The sequence below is a fragment of the Strix aluco genome, chromosome 2, assembly GCF_031877795.1.
Source record: "Strix aluco isolate bStrAlu1 chromosome 2, bStrAlu1.hap1, whole genome shotgun sequence".
NCBI classification, from domain to species: Eukaryota; Metazoa; Chordata; class Aves; order Strigiformes; family Strigidae; genus Strix; species Strix aluco.
This window is the reverse complement of record NC_133932.1, coordinates 42,393,707-42,416,292: the sequence shown is the minus strand read 5'-3', so window position 1 is coordinate 42,416,292 and position 22,586 is coordinate 42,393,707. Positions and strand designations below refer to the sequence as shown.

General features: G+C 35.4%; 1 protein-coding gene across 5 annotated transcripts in view; it reads left to right on the top strand.

The window, feature by feature from the left end:
* The window catches only part of USP9X (ubiquitin specific peptidase 9 X-linked), a 107,359-nt gene extending 85,529 nt beyond the window's left edge, over window positions 1–21,830 (top strand). For all 5 annotated transcript variants that reach the window (XM_074814526.1, XM_074814522.1, XM_074814523.1 and 2 more), the window contains 15 exons: window positions 138–358; window positions 756–946; window positions 1,395–1,568; window positions 3,785–3,926; window positions 4,098–4,848; window positions 5,360–5,483; window positions 6,781–7,006; window positions 8,056–8,185; window positions 11,479–11,664; window positions 13,370–13,590; window positions 14,679–14,767; window positions 17,301–17,457; window positions 17,857–18,069; window positions 18,503–18,598; window positions 20,064–21,830. In XM_074814526.1, coding sequence (XP_074670627.1) covers window positions 138–358; window positions 756–946; window positions 1,395–1,568; window positions 3,785–3,926; window positions 4,098–4,848; window positions 5,360–5,483; window positions 6,781–7,006; window positions 8,056–8,185; window positions 11,479–11,664; window positions 13,370–13,590; window positions 14,679–14,767; window positions 17,301–17,457; window positions 17,857–18,069; window positions 18,503–18,598; window positions 20,064–20,198 — 3,056 coding nt within the window. In that variant the 3' untranslated portion in view covers window positions 20,199–21,830. The remainder of the gene's footprint in view (window positions 1–137; window positions 359–755; window positions 947–1,394; window positions 1,569–3,784; window positions 3,927–4,097; window positions 4,849–5,359; window positions 5,484–6,780; window positions 7,007–8,055; window positions 8,186–11,478; window positions 11,665–13,369; window positions 13,591–14,678; window positions 14,768–17,300; window positions 17,458–17,856; window positions 18,070–18,502; window positions 18,599–20,063) is intronic.
* Window positions 21,831–22,586: the final 756 nt, after the last annotated feature.

Here is a 22,586-nt window from a genome sequence, read left to right as displayed (position 1 = left end):
GGAACATTTGTTTTATTAAACTGCAGTGTGGAACAGACTTAATACTATTTTATGCAACTGCCCTTTGTACTGCATTGATGGTCTAATTCTTCTATAACAAAATAGTTTCCTAATCATATTCTGCTGGTTTTTTTTAGCTTGTGAAGCGCTTACAGAATGGGAATATCTACCACCTGTTGGGCCTCGACCACCAAAGGGATTTGTAGGACTAAAAAATGCTGGTGCCACTTGTTACATGAATTCTGTCATTCAGCAGCTGTACATGATTCCAGCCATCAGGAATGGGATTCTTGCAATTGAAGGCACAGGCAGTGATGTAGATGATGACATGTCTGGGGATGAAAAGCAGGACAATGAGGTAGATATAATCACATAGAAATCGCTTATCTTGAAAATAGAATTATTTTTTATGAAGAGGTTCTAACAACTTTAAGTTGCTAATCGCTTTGCTTTCCACTGCTAGCAGTGGGGACAATAGCATAGTATTTCTTACTTGAATAGGCTCACTGCCAGAGAGGCAGTCCAAAAGATCCCAAGTAGCAGGGTTTGCAGACTTCCTTCTCATGGATTTGTACTTGAAAACACCATACACCACTGTATAACACACTTTGTATACCATGCGTACAAAGACATCGTTTGTTTCTTCAGATGAGAATATGGAACACCTTAGATTGTTAAATTAAACAAGGGATACAACTAGCTATGGAACAGCTACATATCAAAGTTAATTGCACAAATTTTCTTCTGCTTTTCAGAGCAATGTTGACCCACGAGATGATGTGTTTGGTTATCCACATCAGTATGAAGACAAACCAGCACTGAGTAAAACAGAAGATAGAAAAGAGTACAATATTGGAGTTCTGAGGCATCTCCAAGTAATTTTTGGTCATTTAGCAGCTTCCAGGCTACAGTACTATGTACCAAGAGGGTTTTGGAAACAATTTAGGTAAGTAAAAGATTTAATGTTGATGTCTGTTTACTGGACCACTGAAATGCAAGAAAGTAATAGTAGTATAAGAAATGATAGTGGTGTTAAGTGTAAATTAGCAGAACTTGTGCAGCATTGTATCTTTGTATCTGTTATCCCGCCTTTTCACCATTCTGCAGAAGTCTGTTAATAAACCAAAGATTACAGCAAGATGATTATTTTGAGTTCTAGCAGTTGTTGACCTTGATATTGAGACTTTGAACTAAGTATGAAGTTACACACAAAAGCTTGTTTTTACTTAACAGTCAGTAAGTGTCAGGGACAGAGTAACAGGTGGTATCACAAACCAATAGGTAGTTTTGCTCAGTATGAAAGAGGGATTAATAGCTTGTATAATATTTTTAGAAAATAAATTGTTGGAGAACAAACCAAAAAGTACTTAACAAGAATATGCTTCTGTTTTCAGACTGTGGGGTGAACCTGTAAATCTACGTGAGCAGCATGATGCTTTAGAATTTTTTAATTCCTTGGTGGACAGTTTAGATGAAGCTTTAAAGGCTTTGGGCCATCCAGCAATGTTAAGTAAAGTTTTAGGAGGGTCCTTTGCTGATCAGAAGATTTGTCAAGGATGCCCACATCGGTAAGTGCTTAAGATTCTTCTTTCTTACAGAAAAACAACCTGTGTGTGTATCCTTATAAAAGTGACTCAACAGTCAAGAGTGGGTTTTTGTGTTGGTTTGGTTTTTTTAAGGTAATAGAATGTGCCACTGTGTTTTTTCTACAGCCTTAACATTAATGTGTCATGTGCCTTGAAATACTTGATTATTATTGCTTCTATGTAGCAGATTGTATGTGAAGCCTTTTGATTTGATCAGAGGAGGAAAAGATACAGGTTTTGCATGTTAAAAGTAAAAACAACTTAGGGACCAAATGCAACGTATAATATTTTAAGACATGGCCAACAACTGTTGCTGTCTTACAGTGTGTGGATAGAGCTGACCCAAGTATCAGTCTTTAATTCCAATGAATTAAATTCATTAATTTAATAATGTTGTGGAAGGTTTATCATTTTCTTAAGGTTTCTTCTGTATTTTTAATTAACTTAAAATGTGAATACTGACATTCAGCTTCATCTAGGGTATGTAAAAAAAATCCATACCAAATCAGGCTGAAAAGTCTGTAGCTCACTATCTTGATGATGGTGATCAATGACAAATGCTTAGTGAAGGAATAGAGCTATAGGCATTTTACAGTTGTACTTATCTAGACTTTTTTTCTGTATCCCTTTTGAGGCAGGTGATGAAAATTGTGTGCAAGAATTCAAGCTGGCCTAATGATTGACTTGTTCTTTTCAAAAGTTGGCTTTTTTATTATTGTGTTAAATTTTGTATCACTAACAGTTGGCCTTCTTACTGTTCACTATACCTTTCAGATCATGTGTGATTCTTAAATGATACAGATCTCTCTGCACATTACTGTTGCAAATTCTCTTTATTATGAAGGTTGACCATTTACTGTTATCCTTTAGTTTGCAATTAAAATACAGGAAAAAATAATTATACAAACTGATTTTACTGTGGCACATTTTTCAACTTCAGTTGAGCTCATGTATGAATTAGAAGAACTTTTAAGTGGAACCTCTTTAAGTTTCTTGGGTTAAAATGTGTGACCAGAAGTAAGTTGAAATATTGCAAGATAAAATGAAAGCACTGATTTTACTTTATATGCAATGGGTAATTAAACGGAAGATACAGATGTGAAGCAACGTGAGTTACCATTCATTCCTGATACTATGTACTATCCTGAAGTATTACCTGTGTTTTTTGAACTCTACTGGATTGTGCTTCTTAATAAAAGTGTTATTAATAAAAATGTTACCCTGATTGTAGTTTAGGGAGGAGAAACCTGATGATAAACTAAACTATTTAATTGGGGTATGACAGATTATAACAGCCTTTCTAAATTTGTAAGTTATTTAATAGATGAATGAATATTACTGTTTTGGTTGAAGAGTTTCTGAATACTAATTTATTCACTGTTATAAAACCCTTTGTAGGCTTGATTGCATGCATATCAGAGAAGCAAGCCCTGCAGGGTTATACTGGAATAGATGCAACTTTTAAAATGTATTCATAATTTCTTTATCTTTAAAAAAAAGTAAATTGTTTTTAAGGTGTTTTAACTGGTTGTCTCTCAAGCATTGCTGATTCATTGCTAGGAATTTGTTTGAAGGTTATATCGGAACACAGTAAGTCAAAGCCAGTCATAAATATGCAAAGTGATTTTACAAAGACAGCTATTCTGTTTTTTTGAGATAGAAAAGTAAAAAGGCCCATTTTTTTAAAATTGGAATCTGTTTTGGACTGTTGTCTTTAGGTATGATACAATATTTGTGTTTATCAGTCTAATACCTGACCTTAAAGGTCAGCAATGGAAAAGGTACTTTGCTATCTGTGCTTCTCTGCTATCTGTGCTTCTCCTAGTAGCTTAAGTTAGCCAATAATCTCTCACGTTACTGTAGCTGCTTTAAAAACAAGATGTGCTAAAAGATTCAACTTCCACAACCTTTTCGGTGAACTTGAGACATACAAGTCATTTCTATATTATTATTATTATATTATTATTATCTATATTATTTATTCATAAAATAACTATAGTTAGTGCAGATACTATAATGTAATTGTAGGAAGACCGCAATAAAAAGAGTTCAGTTCTTTTTTTACTGCTTAACTCCTTTTGCCAGAAGTTAATATCAAATCCTGAATAAAACTTTTTCAGTAAGCTGCATAGCACTTGTAAAACATAAAAGTTGAACACATTTCTGCCTTTCTCTTACATCTGTCTGTTCGTTGTTAGGTACGAATGTGAGGAATCCTTCACAACTCTGAATGTAGATATAAGAAATCACCAAAACCTTCTTGATTCTTTGGAACAGTATGTCAAAGGAGATTTATTGGAAGGTGCAAATGCATATCATTGTGAAAAATGCAACAAGAAGGTAATGATTCCTTATATATTAAGTTTGTGTACAACTGTGATGTTATAGCCATACTAAGTTCAGTCTTAGTTCATGGTCAGGGAAAAAAGTTATCCTTTAATTACTGAATTTGGTTGTAAGATTATGTGAATTGAAACTTAAGAACTAATAACTGTTCATGTCCTTTTTTAGGTTGATACAGTGAAACGCTTGTTGATAAAGAAGTTGCCTCCAGTTCTTGCAATCCAGTTGAAAAGATTTGATTATGACTGGGAAAGGGAATGTGCAATCAAGTTCAACGATTATTTTGAATTTCCACGAGAGCTGGACATGGAGCCTTACACGGTGGCAGGTGTAGCTAAATTGGAAGGAGATGATGTAAATCCTGAAAATCAGATAATACAAAATGAACAGTCTGAAAATGAACACTCTGGGAGCACGAAATACAGGCTTGTTGGTGTACTTGTACACAGTGGGCAAGCCAGTGGTGGACATTATTACTCTTATATTATCCAGAGGAATGGTGGAGATGGTGAGAAGAATCGGTGGTATAAATTTGATGATGGAGATGTGACAGAGTGTAAAATGGATGATGATGAAGAAATGAAAAATCAGTGTTTTGGTGGAGAATACATGGGAGAAGTGTTTGATCACATGATGAAGCGTATGTCCTACAGACGCCAGAAGAGGTGGTGGAATGCTTATATTCTTTTTTATGAACGTATGGACACAATAGACAAAGACAATGAACTAATAAAATATATTTCAGAACTCGCTATCACCACTAAACCTCATCAGATTAAAATGCCATCAGCCATTGAACGAAGTGTACGGAAGCAGAACGTGCAGTTCATGCATAATCGTATGCAGTACAGCCTAGAATATTTCCAGTTCATAAAGAAGTTGCTTACTTGTAATAGTGTCTACTTAAATCCTCCTCCAGGTTAGTATGTTAGTGCAATAATTATGGATTAATTTCTTGCAAGAAGTTTTGATTTGTGGTGTCAAAAATTTGGCTAGCCAGTGAATATTTTGTGCATTCTGCTTTCCATACTCTGTCTTTCTCGACTTCTCCAGTTAAACATCTGTTGCTGAGTTGTTCATCAGTGATAACATGCCAGAATATTTAGCAAAAAATACTTTGAACTATCAACTATTATTCAGCTTATTATACTAAGTCATGTTAAAATACTTAAGTTTGTGGGCTGTCCTGAAGACAGTTCTCAAAGGTGATATGCTGAGTTTCTAAAATCAGCCATGCTAGTCTCCGAGTGACTGTCCTAAAGCTTACATTTTTGAATGATACATTATAGAAGCTAGAGGCTGTTTTGATCAAGTTTCTTGTTAAAATTGGAACACAATGTCAGACAAAACAGTGATCTGGAATCAGTTAAATTATTAAAACTAAATTGTTTTTACTTTGTCTACATGTGAGTATTTTGATTTTTCTTTAGGACAAGATCATCTGTTGCCTGAAGCAGAAGAAATAACTATGATTAGTATTCAGCTTGCTGCTAGATTTCTCTTCACCACAGGATTTCATACAAAGAAAATAGTCCGTGGCCCTGCTAGTGATTGGTATCTTGTCTTTTAACAACAATTACAGTTTTGGAAGTTTGATGTCTGTTAAAAGATCCCAGTTATATACATATGACAAAAAAAGGTGTTAGTGGCCGGTCCCATTTTCCCCTCTCCCCCAAATACGTGGTCATGGTGCACATGAAAAGGGGGGAAAATTTGAACAGAAGATACTGGGAAGAAACTGAGCCTTAAAATAAGCTGCTGAGCTGAACAGCTTCAAAGTTAATTTTCAAACAGCTTAAATCTATCTTTTGTCTGCCTTTTAAAAAGGAGTAGAATCTATCGCACAAAACTAATTAGGTTATGTATTCTAATCCAGAATGGTTTGTTCATGGTTTGAGTAGTTTTAAACAAAGTTCTTTTCAACCCATTTTTGCAGCATATATTTTACTCCATTTCTGAAACATGTATATAGTCTTTTAGACTCTTACTAGCAGACTGCTTTATGTACGTTGCTGAAGGACCCGTAATTCAGATCTGTAGTATAACAAACTGTACAATCTTATTCTTAGCACCACAGCATTTTAGTCTTTAAACTAGTTTATTCTGTATTGGGGAGAGGAGTGTAATTTACTACCACTAGAACTAGAGAGAAAATCTAGTATTCATGATGACCAGTAGTTTACCAGCTTACTAGTAAGTAGTTGTGTAATATATGGAAAAAACACACCTCAAGTTTTATTTCTAATAGCAACTTGCAGAGTAGCTAAGTTGCTCATGTTATTTTAAGAGATCAAGAGGAGCTCAAATACTGCTGTAGGAAGGAGGACATAGTCACACAAGACCCTCTCTGGAACAAATATTTTACTCTTTGGATGTTCTTTTTTTGGTTTTTGGGGTGTTTTTTTTAGATCTGTAAATGAGAATATAAATACCTGCTGGGTTACATATTTAGTTACCTGTCTTACATAGAGCTCATGAAATGCACCTCATGTTTTCTGCTGCTCACCCTCTCCCCCAGTTCCAGTTCAGAGGGAATGATGGCTGCTAATTTAGGACCTGCTTTGTGTAGTAGTTTGGGAGTTAGGGGATGTAATCCTGTCTTAGTTTTTCTGGGTGATAGTAGTAAAATGCTACAGTTAAATGTTTTTTTAATTGAAATATCTTTTTAATTTGTGATTGCTAGTAACAGAGTATCTCTGTAGGGGCTACAGTTTATCTGTGTGAGCAAAAATGTTTGTGGATCACCTTTAACATGTGTTTTCTTCAAATTCTGCAGAAGAATACATCTGCAAAAATTCATTAATATCTACATTTGGTCATAATCTCTCAGTTGTGTGATCTTCTATTTCAGGTATGATGCATTATGCATCCTTCTTCGTCACAGCAAGAATGTACGCTTTTGGTTTGCACACAATGTCCTTTTTAATGTTTCAAACCGCTTCTCGGAATATCTTTTGGAATGCCCTAGTGCAGAAGTGAGGGGTGCATTTGCAAAACTTATAGTATTTATTGCACATTTTTCATTGCAAGACGGACCATGTCCTTCACCTTTTGCCTCTCCTGGACCTTCCAGTCAGGTATTTCATTTTCTAATGAAAACCTTTTGAAACGTATTCTTACTTCTTTGTTATAAGCATTTAATGTAAAGTAAATTGTGGAGTAGATGCATCAGTGTTAACAGGAAAGCTGTACAGTCCATTTTTCAGTACGTAAGATGATGTAACTCAAACAGTTTGTGTGAGAGTTGCTGTCAGGGGTTCAGTTTCCCCTCATTTGTAAATCTCTGAAGACTGAGTGGTGAGAACTTTGAGTGTGAAATCTGCAAAATAAAAGTAGTGGCTTATAAAAAAGTGTAGGGGAGTCAACCCTTGTTTTTCATTTAGAATTTAAAAAACCAACCAACCAAAAAGACACAAACAAAACCCATGAAAACACACAGGAGTTCCCCAAGTTTTCTTCCCCTGTATCCTGCAACATTGAAATTGTAAAAAACTTTAACTCTGCATAGGAGTAGACAGTGATTCTATACAACTAGAACTGACAAAAAAAAAAAGCCAAAATCTTAATGTAATACTTGTCATAACGGTGTTTGTGTTTGGACTGTATTAAAATTTAGATGATCAGCCTTTTTGAGCTTTGTCATGTTTTTCATGCCTACAGCAAAACACTTTATATTGTTCCACTTACCTTCTCAGGATGTTTTTACTACTGTATCCAGCAAAAGAATTTGTATTAAATTACATATGCTTTGACAGTGTTTTGTTTCATGAGGTATTTGAGATACACCTGTAGTGGTGATTTGGTTGTCTGTCCTAGTATATGAAATTCACAGTGCAACTGCATGTGCTTTTCTGAGTATTTAAGCCTAGCTGTTACTGGAGAAAAAACACAATTAAAAGCTTCTATACTTGCATAATTTCTTGGGCTTACATGGTATTTAGTGATGGGAGTCTTATGCCCTGTATGTCTGTCTGTCTTTGAGATACAGAAGACTAACTGCTAGTATTTTGGAGCTTGTATGAATCCCATACCTTTTAACAATTCTCTTTTCTGCCATAGTAGAAAGTATAAACTAAATAAAGATTTGATAGGTTCAATCACTAATATTAAAACTTTTTTTTTGTAGGCTTATGATAACTTAAGTTTAAGTGATCACTTACTGAGAGCGGTACTAAATCTTCTAAGAAGGGAAGTATCTGAACATGGGCGCCATTTGCAGCAGTATTTCAATCTGTTTGTGATGTATGCCAATCTAGGTAAGCAAATTACACACACTTTTAGTGATGACGCTGTAATATACAAGTTTTTATTAATGATCCGGTTATACAGGTAACAGCAGGAGAATCCAGTTTTTTAGCCTCAGGGAGATTGTTGTCATCACATGTTATATAAATGCCCTCTAGAGCATCTGTGTTCCTCCAGTTTGGAGTTCGGGGCTTTACTTTTCAGGCCATCTTTGGAAATTAACACAAGAAGCTTGGAGCAATAAGACTCTGTCCTTCCAAGAGGGTGTGGGGGTGAAAAAATGGCAAGAGAGATGATTCTTTGTTCAGGGCTTATTTGCAGGGAGGTCATGAGACCCAAGAAGCCAGTGGGATTCTCAACTGGTTTGAGCCTGAAGAAGTTGAGTAAGATAAAAGTTCAAAAAAGAGAGATGCCTTATTCTCCTTTATGGAAATGTCAGTACAGATGGTCATGCTTTGTCTATACACTTCAACTGTGCCATTTCAATATTAATTTCTTTAGTTCACCATTGAAATTCATAGCTATGAATGCAAAACACTGATTCTGTATATATCTTCCCTTTAAAGACTCTTTGGGAGGCTGAAGAAGTAGCTCAATCTGTATATGTTCTTAGACATCATTGCTTGTCAGAATGGTTTCACCATAGACATCATACAAAGTAAAAGAATGCAAGAATAGGGAAATTCCACTATAAATTTTTCAGATATTGTAGTTCCTCCAGGATAAACAGGAAAGAAAAGCCAGTGTTTTTGCAATGTAGGAAGGCTTAAGTAAAGTTCTCCCAAGCTTGAGAGTGACTCTTCTCATAAAGACTGAGTCCTAAATTTTCTGATGAAAAATTAAATTAGAGATTGAGTATGATCACAAATGAATATTTATTTCCAGTATCTTTGAATGCAAGACTAGTAGGACTACCTGTATATGCAGGTGCTACACTTAATACCCATTATACACATGCTATAATACAACTGAGATGAGGTGGTTATCAGTTTTGTGGTGATGGACATGAAATACTGGCTGCAGTACTTCCAGCATCAGCCATTTTTCTTCAGGATCTTAATTGTATCCAGCATTATGAAAATTGAACTAAGTATAGATTTAGAAGGATACAAAAACTTATATTAAATTCTGGATTGTGTAGGTTCTTTGCATAGAAAGTCACTATCCTATATACTAAGAATAGAATAAAATAATACTAATAGTGTCTGAAGTAATCATTCCAAACAAAAATAATTTTTGCAGTTAAACCAAGATCAGTCCTTTTCACATTCAAACGAACAGCTGTAATGCTTTCTCTTAGCATTACCAGCATGCTGAAAATCAATTGATGATTGATTGAATAAGCAGTTTCTCAGGTGGGTTAATCCATTGCTGCTTTATATATTTGCCCCAAGGAAGAGCAATTATGAGTAATAAAGTACAAGTCAAACGAATAAAGGATTGTTTCTGCACTTTCAGGTTGATCAGGGTAGTCACAGGTTCCTATCTTGTGAATTGTCACAGAGCTCTACATTCTTACATATGCCAGTTGTTAGGGTCTTCTGTCGGGGGTCTGTTTCTTTCACATGTGGTAGCCTAAGTAAAAAAGCATCTTCCTTTACAGCAAGTTCTAAACAAGATATGATATTCTTATGTAGTGGTAGGCTATTACACTCTGCCTCTTCTCTAATACAAGGTATTTTCATCCTTTTATATAAAGTAGTATGAAGCTAGGAGATCCAGTTCCCTTGGAAATGTTACAAAATGCCCGTAATACTGAGCAGCTCAGCCATTGCTGGTTATTGGCTCATGCAGGCAAGTTACAAATGGGAGTTTCTGTTAGATTACTTTGTGGCTAAAGTGTTAAGCAGGTTTATCAGTCCAAATGGAGTTATTTCAGTATTTCCACATAGAATTCACACACACACACAGAGTTCTGGAAGCTCGCTCATGTGGGTAGACAATTTTAAAGGAATTTAATTTCCTATCTGTAAAATTAATCAAGGCAATTGTGTTAAGTTAATTTCACCTATATGTATATTGCTTTCAAATAATTTTGTCTACCAAAACATTCTCTGTCAGGCAGGGTTCTGTCATGACCCCAGCGTGGACTTAATGTTATTACGGAGAAGGGAGATGCAGTTCATCTGCTCTAAGTTACCTTTTCTTCTTTACTATATTTACATAGTCAGACAGTGCAATTGAAGCCTCTTGACTAGGAAAGCACTCGGAAGCCAGATGGGAAAGCATAACTAAATTTTATTTTGGTTCTGATGGTTATCACAATCTACCCTGCAAAGATAAACATAGAAATATTAAGCAGTTGTGCTTGTCTCGCTACTGTTAACTGAAGGCTTCTGTGTGGATGTAAAGTATTTATTCAGCAAAAGCCACAATACGTCATTCCTGCAGCACCCCAGGTTCTGTGAAAAAGATTAAATTGTCTGACACTTTGAGAAATCAAATAATACATTGTTCACGTTGAAGGAAGTGAGAGATTAGTTTTACAAAGGATGTAACTACAAAACTAACCTAATCAAAAAGATACTATAAAAGAGCTCTAATAAGGTGCTATCTGGATTCCTCCTTATCAGAAAAATGGTAGGTGAGGTCCAGTTGTATTTCAGAATAAGAAAAACTTGGAAATGTATGAAAAATCAGGACTTCTAACTAAATTGAGAAACAGAATACAAGATAGAAGGGACATACCGAATTTACTGCTAAGTATTTGTGTAGTGTGTGCAAGGTATTCTTGCAGTGAAAATAGCTGTATGTTTGGATTGGTTGATTGGTTGGGTTTTTGGTTAGTTTTGGAGTTTTTCTCGGTTTTTGTTTTTTCTTAAATTGATTTTGTCACACTTATTTGCACTTACTGCATAGTATGGTACAGTTGGAAATGTCTTAGATTTGTAATTGATGTGTTTAGGACGTGATGGAAAAATAACAAAATACCCTGTGGGAGGTGTTCATCCTATCCTGGGCCTCACAATAACAAGATTAATTCTTTGTCCAAAAGATTTCTCAGACTTTGCTATTAACACAGATGCTAGTTACTTAGTTAAGTCCTAATGAGCACTGTTAAGAAATTGTAGTAATTTACAACTCTTCTTCAATGGTTTTTTTCAGCTGAGCATAATTTTCTTGTGCATTGTTACTGATATGCTTTGAGTGAAAAAATAATCAAAAGTGATGGTTATAATAAAACCCAGCAACTGAAAAGTTAAGAATCGTGTAAACAGTAGTTACTTTTCTTTTTACAAAAAAAAATAGTGTTGTCAGTGCCAGAAACAAGATGTATCTTTTTTATTTTTCTCCCCCTGTAAAGGTGTAGCAGAGAAGACACAACTTCTGAAACTAAATGTTCCTGCAACCTTCATGCTTGTGGCTCTGGATGAAGGTCCAGGTCCTCCAATTAAATACCAGTATGCTGAACTGGGGAAGCTATACACTGTTGTATCACAACTGATCCGTTGTTGCAATGTGTCATCACGGATGCAGTCTTCTATCAATGGTATAATGAATTTTAAGTTTTCCTTTAATTAATTGAATATATCGGTAAATGTCTCTTGTGCATATTTAGCTATTATGTGTAAAATGTATTAGCTGGAAAAGTGTTTGCTTTCTATGTTTAGCAACTCCTTTTGTTTAAAGACAGAAATCTTTGTTGTAAACAAAACTGATTTGCTATACTAAAAAGCACAAGACCTTTCCGTCTGTTCCGTATTTTATGCTTCTTGGCTTACTCCTTAAAGATACAGGAAGACAACTGAGTAGAAAAGTAGTAGTATGTTGATTACAGAATGGTAATGATTTTAGAATAGTTTAAGCTCGTTGTAAAGGGTTGCATAAAGATCTTTTGATTCTGAGTAGACAATAAAATAATAGATTACTTTCATGTTATCAGTACAAAAGTAATCTGTACAGGAAAAATACTATAGCAGGCTCTGAAATAGCTAATACTGCTTATCAGTAAAGAGACCTTGCACTGTGTTAGATAGCTCTTGGAAATTATTTGGTGCTTGTTCACAGTCAAGATGACAAACAGAAGCCAGGACTTTAATTTATAAAAGATAAAGAATCTGCTAGAAATTGGTCAGCCACAGTGTAAATCATTAATATCTCCAGTAGTTGAATAGAGTGCAGTTATTTTTGAGAAATGGTGACAGAATATTGGGTTATGTTGACTTTATAGCTTGTATATGTACATGTTCTATTAAGCATATTTTAGAAAACCTAATTAGGAATTTGTAGCGAAGCTATTTAATGGCAAACTCATTACAGCTTGATGTGTCAGGCTATAAAGTCAATAGGCTAGAATGTGCTATAGGAAGATTAATGAACTGAAAATTTTACTGTGCTATAATAAGCTTCAAAACCATTTGGCAATTCTGATTTGGTTTTGTTTTCAGTGCATTATTTGAGACTTACACTGAACATATATTCTACCTAAGAAAAATAATTGTATATTCACTGTATTCATAATGTTGTACTAAAAAAAATTACTTTGTATGTACATTACTCTGACTACCAATTACGATTACTATTTGCAGAGTAACGTTATTTTTTGCTTTAGCATATTAAGCTAGAAAAGTTCTCCCTTGGACTTCAGGGCATCTTCAAACATTATTTCAAAACACCGCTAAATTTAGAAATACCAGGAACAAATCAACAGTCTTTCCTTACACAAAATGAAGCTTACTAAATAAGATACATTAATTTTTATTCTTTCAAGAGTGTATTACTTCTCTCTACACTCTAGAGTCTCAGGCAGGACTGTTCTGACATAGATATTCCTCTGAACCCTTTCCCATTGCCTAGTGAAGTAAATAGACCTTGTGTCCTGAAATACGATAGATTTGGGCTGTGTTACACAAGTAGTGAAGCAGATAAATTCAGGAGATAAGAGGATTTCACTGAGGAAACTCTTAGTAATTTCTCCTCTTGCATATGAACATGTCTCCAGCTGTTCTGATTGTCACTGCATAATCTTATCTGAGAGGGAGAAGTAGCTCTCTAAGGCAGCAAGTGTCAAGCTTCACAATCAGAAAATTTAGTTATTTCATACCATAGTATTTTTCAGAGAAAATCAACTGTTAGGGAGGGGTTGAGTTTTTTCTCCATCTGTTGTTTTTTGATGAGTTACACCAGTATATATTGTTGTGTCTGCACTGAAAGTACTTCACTACCTTTTCATCTGTAATAACTGTTTGTTCTAGGTAATCCCCCACTTGCCAACCCTTATGGCGATCCTAATTTATCTCAACCTATAATGGCACTTCAGCAGAACGTAGCAGACATTTTGTTTGTGAGAACTAGTTATGTGAAGAAAATTATTGAAGATTGCAGCAACTCTGAAGAGACCATCAAGTTGCTTCGTTTCTGCTGTTGGGAGAATCCTCAGTTCTCTTCCACTGTCCTCAGTGAACTTCTTTGGCAGGTAAAAATAAAAACCTTAGGAGAAGGGCAGGAATATGAATGTTTATGATGCAAGATTCTGTATTTATGTATAGGAATGTTGTATTAAATACTGAACAGGTGCTTGATAGATAAACTTGCCTTAAGATGGCATCCTTTGTCAGTATTTACACTTAGGTCTATACATAATGTTAGAGTACTACAAGAAGTCATTTTGTGAGTTTAGCAACGTAGTCGACCTTTCGTGAGTTGGGAATGCTGTGTTAAGAATGAAAGTAAGTAGACTGAGGTGGTCTTTATGTATTGCAAGAGCATTTCCTAAAGCTTTTCTATTGTTATCCATAAAAGAACTGCTTACACTGCATGGAAGTTAGATTCGTTTTCTAAGATCTCCCTTGTATGTATTTTGAGCGTGTTCCTAAGGTTCTTTTAGACAAGTCTGCAGAACGTACTTGGCTTCAGACTCATGAAAGGTTCTTTGGGACTGTCTTGTTTTTCCTTTCTAATCTCTGTAAGGATAGTCACTCTTTTGCATTCAAAAAAATTTTTTTTTTTACTTCTGTTAGCTCATCTTTATAGTCACCCCCCTTTTTTTTTTTCCGTGTAAGCATCACTTTTTTCTATGTCCTTTTGTTTGGCCCTTGAAAGAATCATAATAAAAATCACTTTACTGATACTTTGTTAGCCATGTATTTTACATTTTAGGATAACCTTTGAAGATGAGCTTTGAATGTACTGTCTAAAAGTAGCAGTATCAGTGAAAAATACCATTTTCTAATTTTACTTTTCTAAAGGTATTTTTTCAAGGTAGCTCTTCAGCATCTCATGCTTGGGGCTTCAGATCAGTTGTGTTAGAAACTCGTGAGGAAATGTTTTGTCCTTTACAAAATCTACTATATAAACAAAACAAAAACCCGTGAAACCACAACCCCCAGAAAACCCCAGCACAATCAACATTTTTTTAAAAAAAAACCTGTGCATTGTATCTTGAAATATCCTTTAAATGACAGTAGATGTCACTTCAAATCAATTGTGTTCTTCTATTGCACTATGTAATCTGCATGCTTCAAGGAATACTTTCTTATGTTCTCTGCATTTTAACTTTTTAAGGTTGCATATTCATATACATACGAGCTTCGACCTTATTTGGATCTGCTTCTGCAAATCCTATTAATTGAGGACTCTTGGCAAACTCACAGGTTAGTATTTACCTATCTTTTTATAATTCAGGATTATTATGTTTTTTACAGCTTGTTTTCCCAGGGGTTCTATTGCTAATCCTTTCATGAGGTTTGCTTTAAATATATATTAAATCAAAATACAGGAATAAAGCATTTTTTTCCCACTTCTATCTCAGTTTTTGAGATAAATCTACAATTTTTCACCTTGACTTCCCTTACCATTGAGAAATTTGCTACTTAGTCCTGTAAACCCAAGATTTTTTGCATACAAGAGAATGTGACATTTAGGCTAAACTTTTTGGTATTTACTGTAAGGTGCTTAGATTGATTCTTAGTAAGACCAGGCTATCATTGGACTCTGTTGAATGAGGTGTTTCCAAGAAGCATGTCAGTTGTAGTCGTGATACCAAGACATGCATAAAGTGTGAACTTGGGAGAAAAGTGTGATCGCATTTCAAGATAATTTTAACTTCAATATATTAAATATCCAGTTTCAAACCTAATTTTTATATGTCTACAGAATAAGGCTTTTGAAAGTGGAGATTAAAAACATGTAATTATTGCAAATACTGACTATTTGCAAGAATAGTCAATTTTTCAGAAATTTTATGTAGTAGTAATAGGTGAGGTAACACAAAATATGTCGTCAGCATGCTACCTCTCAATATTTCAAAATGTTGCTGTTTCATAGTAAGTGACTGTAGGTAGTACTGGATGTACTAAATCATTTGCAACCATGTCTCGAACAACATTAAAAATACTTTGAGTAAGAGCACACTTGCTGTGTGCAGTATGGGTATTGGAGTGAACTCGTGTACTTAACCTGTAGAAATAGCCTGCGCTCTTCGGATTTTATCAGTTGTCTAGCCTTACTTTAGGAGATATTGTAAGAGGAGATGGTGGTCTGGCTTAACCACACTCCAAAACATGACGACTTGAGTTGGAGGGATTTCTTCATTTTTTTTAATAGGAATTACAGCTTAAGTAAAGCATAAGAATATCCTTTATACATTGGGTTTTTGGTTTTGCATACATATGTGATGCATATATAATGCAGTTTGTTTGTATTTTCTTCCTGATAAGCAAATACTTCCATAAGATGTCTTCTCAGTCCGCAGAATGCTGGAGGATGGGCATACTGTGGTAGACGTGAAGTAAAAGAATATATTTTAGGGTGGAAACGCAGATGAGAAATCATGGAAGTGGTTGTTTGGGATAGTGCTGTGTTTGAAATATTGGGCTGTGAAGGAGGTTGAATGTTGTAGAATTGCTTTCACTGTACTTGGAGATGTACACCACTTCATGTTCAAGATTGCAGTGTCAGGAATAGTGGTGTTTGTTGGAATTGTGTTAGGCTTCAGCAGAGGGGTACTAAGTGTCCAGCTGCAGTCATCCTCTGGTTTCTTGCAGCACCTTCTGGCAGTAGCTTGAAGTACTGGTCTCTGTCCTGTCTTGGTTTTGCTGTGATAATTACAGTTGCAATGATCTTTGTCTTCTCTTTTTTAAAAAAACAAAAAAACCAAAACCCAAATAGCATAACTGTCTATAGTAAATGGTAATATTTTCAAACTTTTAGAAAACAAACATCATCTGATCTCAAGACAGTGTGCATCCTTCAGTGCTCCTTGTATTCTTGTGCTATGAGATGGCTGCTGCTGTTCTTCAGCATCAGACCTGCTCATAAATTTCTCTTGATTTGACAAGTTCAAGTGCCAAGTTTGGGGTAATGGTGTTACAAGTACCATTAAGTTAAATCAGCTGAAGTAAAGCTCATCATCACTTTGCAGATGGAGCCTAGGTTGCCAGCTTCCTGGAGTCTGTTTGCTGACTGTTGCCAGGGCTGTAAGGAAGGAGGGCAATTGCTTTTCCTACAATAGGTGTAGCTCTTGAAGATGTCAGTGTAGGTTCTGTGCCCTCTTCTGACTTTTTGTTTTCAAAGCGAAAAGTGTGTCAATTCTCAGTCCTTGCACAGTTTCAGGGTGGCAATTAATTCCTCTACCCCTTCTTTGAGAGCAGAAGGCACAGAAAGTGGGCTTAGTTCCAGAGAATGCCCAAGTCCCTTATCCCCATGCACAAATACGTACCCTTCGTTACTCTTCAGAGGAACTGCACCTAAAAGAATGTATCTTTGAGAAGCATAACTGTAACGTAAGTAACCATGCTATTAAGAATTAACTGTTCCAATTCTGTAAGGACCTATTGGGTTAACAGGTCTATTTTGTAAATGTAGTTGATTTTAAAACCAAGTAATAAAAATTAGCCAGTTAAAGTTGTTTGCTGTGATTAGAATTAATGATACTTACATGGTTTATATATCTCATTCAGAGAGTTTAAATATTACCAAGCATGCTAAAATTATAAGTTACATATATGATGTGTCCAAGTTAGTTTTCTGATTTAAAAAAAACCTCTTCACTAAACCCAGAAGTCAGAATATGAGCTATCCCTTCTATAATTACATTGTAAGTGAAGCCTTAATTCAAATACTGAAATTCTGACACTTGAAGTATTGGGTTTTGGTTGTTTTTTGTTTGTTTTCTTTTTTTTGTAGGATTCACAATGCACTTAAGGGAATCCCGGATGACAGGGATGGACTATTTGACACCATTCAGCGCTCTAAGAATCATTATCAGAAAAGAGCTTACCAGTGTATAAAGTGCATGGTAGCTTTATTCAGCAACTGTCCTGTAGCCTACCAGATCCTTCAGGTGATACCTTTTATTTTGTTTCTTGCTGCTTTTTTTCCAGTTCTGAAAAAAAAACCCAAAAACCCCAAACACAAATAAACCACCATTATTCAGTTTTCATCACGTTGGTGAAATTACAGCTTCCAAGTACAACTCATTTGAACCTTCCTATATCAGCTCTTCAATATATGGGATTGAGAGCAATTTGGTTAAACTTGCACTCATGATTCTGTGATGCAGCTGCAAATCCACAGACTTCATTTCAAATTTGAAGTTCTTTGTGCAAAAAAGAATATTTCAGGGAGTCTTTTAAACAGCGTATATGTTGGTCATCTGTTCTCTGATAGCTGATGTATTGGTAGCTGAAAATATTTCTATTTTGAAGAAAATAATTCTGAACTGTTAATTTTCCATGTGCAGAGCAATGGAGATTTGAAGAGAAAATGGACCTGGGCAGTAGAATGGCTTGGAGACGAGCTTGAGCGTAGACCATACACTGGCAATCCCCAATACACCTATAATAATTGGTCTCCACCAATACAAAGCAATGAAACATCAAATGGCTACTTCCTAGAGAGATCACACAGTGCTAGAATGACTCTTGCAAAAGCTTGTGAACTCTGCCCAGAGGAGGTAAAGAATTAATTTGACTTCTGGTAAAAAATTTGAGTAAAGTGCTTGTGTAAATAATTAACCTTAGCAACAGTCTCCGGTCATTATAGAGGTAACACATTTTATAAATCTCTGCTTTTGTTGGCTTCAGTTACATACTCCTGTGCATTTTTGCACTTTTATTACTGTTTCTGTGGACATCTGTCACTTAAAGAATTGGCAGTATAGAACTGAAATTGACCATTTAAAGTAGATTGTAAATGGGTCTGGTTTTCCAATAATACATGGATGGTGGGAAATTTTATGTAGTACAGTACAAGTTATGGGTGACAGAGTGAAGTAGAATTTTTTTCCGGGCATGACTGAAACAATCACTTGCATGTAGAATTGGTTCTGGATAGAATAATTGTAATATGTTTTACCTAAGTAAATTAAATGCTTTTTCAAACTTTAGGAACCAGACGATCCTGATGCCCCAGATGAACATGAGTCTTCTCCACCTGAAGATGCTCCACTGTATCCCCATTCACCTGGTTCCCAGTATCAACAGGTAAAAGCTCAGAGTTGAACCATTTATTCGGAGTTCCAGGTTAGCTTTTTTTAGCATTTATGGTGACTTAAATTATAGTAATTTAACCAGAGGCATGTTATTGTCAAATATCACACTTGGAGGAATAAAGATAAAGATGTACCTCCATTTTGCCAGGAACAGTTTCACCATCAGAGTTTCAGGTGAGAATTGTAATGTTATCAGATCAGGGATTAATCATCCATAGAAAGAGCAGGGGTACAGATGTCATCACAGTCTAGTGTATACTGAATTTGATTCTGTCGTCTTTGTTGACATTGATAATATTTTGTGGGTTGCTTTCTTGTTTTTAAATACAAAATCAAGCCTCAAGGCCTGAATTTCAGTTTTGGTAATTGGAAGGCTTTCAGAAAAACACAGATGGCTTTGTTACGTATAATTTGTGCTGTGAATGCTGATCTCTAAATCTTAAGTACATACAAAATCTAAATCTGTTCTCATGTCAAATGACTGCTTTGTTAATACCTTTCAGTGGAAAGCCAGATCTGAAAGAAATCGTAACCAGGTTTTTTATTGAATTGACTAAAGTAGTCGAACCCCCACTTAGTTGCCATTTTTTGTTCCAATTAATTTTATATATTCCAAATCTGCTAATTTAATTTCCTTTCCTGCCCAAACCCGTTTTCCCTCCATCTTGCTTTCCTTACTTGATGTTCTCAGCAGAGCAGTTGGTAAGTCATGCAGATCTTCCCAGTCCTTTCTGAGCTCCTGAGTTCAGGCACATACCGTAACCTCACCATTACCCGTGTGATGTGTTCACTTTCTTGCAAGAGATGGCATTTCTCACTAACACACACAATCCTCATACTCCTACTTTCTCCACAGTTGGCTGAACTCTGCAAAGCAGTAGATAGATGAGATGTTTTCATTTGCCAGATGTGTATATGACTTTAAATTGAGGCAGAGCATCTGCAGAAAACTACTGGTCTAGATTTCATTCAGTTCTGTAACATTAAAGTTTTCCCTCTTAAAAGTTAAAGTATGCTGCGTAAATACAGGTGTGCTTTTTCCATTGTCTTAGGAAAAAAATTGAAGCTGGTTTAATCTGTTGATGAAATGTGTGCACTGTTTAATGTCCGCAGCACAGAGGCAGCCTCTTTTCGTCTCCTTTTTTTTTCTTGCTGCTTTTGCTTTGCATGTAACTGTTTGTTATTCAAAAGTTGGGATTACTATTTCAACTAAACCTTTTATCTTTACAAATTGAAAGTTTATCTTCTGCGTAAGTTAAAAAGGTAAGTGAAAGATGTGATTCAGAGGAATGAAGAAACTGTGATGTGTCTTTATACAGATGTTACTACACGAGAAGTTCAGTGTGCTTGAGGATACTTTTCAATAGTCTGAATGTAAAGGGGAAAAAAGCAAGTAACTAGTCAGGAAACAGCCCACAAGTTTAATGTCCCTTTAAAATGTTTATGTTTTATTACAGAATAACCACGTGCATGGACAGCCATATACAGGCCCGGCAGCACATCATATGAACAACCCTCAGCGAACTGGCCAACGAGCACAAGAAAATTATGAAGGCAGTGAAGAAGTTTCCCCGCCTCAGACAAAAGATTAGTGAAATGCACATAATCAATTAACTTGCTCCATCAAGACTGTGCACCCAGGCCTTACAGTCCAACCTTTCTCTGTGTCTGGCTAATATTTAAAACTAGAAAAACTATTCCTAATCAACATGGAGTGGAGAGTCTATTCACTGTCTTATCTGCAGAAAATTGCTGTCAATATATAACCCGCCTGCAGTGGAAAGTGTATAGTGTTTTGTAATAAATGGCCTGATGCTAATGTGTAAATGGCAAAGGTGTATATAGTATATTAATGTTTGACTGTTAATTCTTGAGCAAGAAACATTTTTTTTTGTCTTGATGAGACTCACAGATCTACAAAAACAAAAAAATAATTTCTTGATATATCTGCTGCGCTCTGCAACCAGTGTTGCCTGCCTCATGGCAGTCGGATCAACTCCTCTATGAAAAAGCCTATCCATGTCAACCACAAAAATAGTTTCATGTTAATTCTTTGCCACTGGAGTCGATTTTACTATGAGCAACGTAATGGCTGGTAACCTTTTAATTATTTGGTTGATGTGGAAAATTGGTGATGTAACATTGTTTCTAGATCTTTTTTCATTGCCTTTTTCATTCTGGTATTAGGTTAATCACTTTGAAGCTATAGTTATGCTGTAACATTTAGCATGGCTTCACACCAATTTAGTGTAGCCAATGAGGGGGAAAAAAAAGTGACAGCAGTTGTCCCAATGTGACAACTGTATTGCTCAGAACTTTTTCTTCTTACACCTAGACTATAAAATGGGGAGGGAAAATGTGACAAACAAGTGGTTTTCAGTTTCACATATGTTCCTCACATCTGATGTTTGACAGTTCTGTCTCTGGGTGGGATAAAGAACACTTAGTTTTCAGTAATAGGAATTTAAAAGATTTAAAACAAATATGCAAAAATTTGCTATGCCAGGATGCCTGGAGCATAATAGACTGTATTTGGTGTGCTTGTTTTGTTTCTTTGGTAGAGCTTATTAGATAAACTTCTAACACTTTCCTTCTACTGCATCCCAGTGAAGTGGAAGTCAACAAAATCACACAGTACTTGTGAGTGCCACTGCACCAAGTTAACTTGCTGGTTTTCTGCTCGTTCACAGTTCTACTTGAAAGCAAGAATTGTCTTAGCTCTTTACCCATTATACAGGAAATCTTAACATTAGAAGCAGGGTTTAATTATAAAAGAAACTACTGGTTAGTCAAATACAATTCTGAGGTATCTCTATTCCAGAATAAACATTTGTTTAAAGACTTCAAGAAACGCATCAGTAAATACTGTATTTAAATGAAAATTGGTAACTTGAATGTGTGTAATTTTTTTGGAACCTGTCTAAAAACCAAATACCCCTGCAAAACAGATACAGCCCACCCTATACTATTTAAATATTTTGCTGTTTTATTTTATAGAAATTATTTTGCTGAATTCACAAATAGAATTTGATTTAAGAAGAATGTTTTGTCCTGTGGTGTGTGTTGTTTTGGGTTGGTTTTTTTTTTTTAATGGACTGCACAGAAAGGTGAATTCTGTGCAGTGGCACTATGCTGAATTCTGGAACAACAGTCACATTGAGATTCTGTGCACAAAAAAATTTGGCCCTTAAGAATAAAATAATCAGGACAATTACACTGTAAAAGTTTCTTAATGTGATTTATCTTGTACTTTTTGTATGTTTTTATATATACATATATATATTTAATGAGCACAAGCTTGATGGTGTTTTTTACAAATAAGTTGATAGAAACAAAGCTGCTTATCAAATTAAAGGTCTGTAGTTTTGAAATGAACAAAGGAAAATCCAGTCGCAAGTGCATTCTTATGCATTTAGTATAATAAGGAAGGAACGCAGAAGATTTTTGAATACGCTGTGTAGCAATGATCATTTTTATGCTTCCATGTTTTCCCTAGTGCTCAAGTTTAATTCAGATTTTTTTCATAGTTTTTTAGTAATACCAATTTATCTGGACTTAGTAAATTTGGATAAAGTGTTCCCATCTCTGTTTGGGAATGCTTGTTGGAGGTTTTAACTCAGAAATTCTACCCTGAGTACTCAAGTTGAAATAGTTCATATTTATTTGGAACAGTTAATTGTTAAACAAGCTATCTCAGAGGCGATTATTATGTATTTTTTACTATATAGGTAAAATATATAATGTGCTAGTTCAGCCTTGCCAAATGTGTTTGGTTTTAATAGTGCAATGATTGTAGAGGCATGTCAAACCTGTGACACTTTAAGGCCCTGACTCTCTGCAGTCATATGTGCCCCTGTCCCTGAATTGAGAATGACTGCCGTGGCAGTTGTTTTTCAGGTGGCAAATTGAGAATATTGTGCATCTTTGACTTTGAAGAAGGATAGCCTGTATTGTTTGTTGCAGCTGCTGCTTTAAACAGA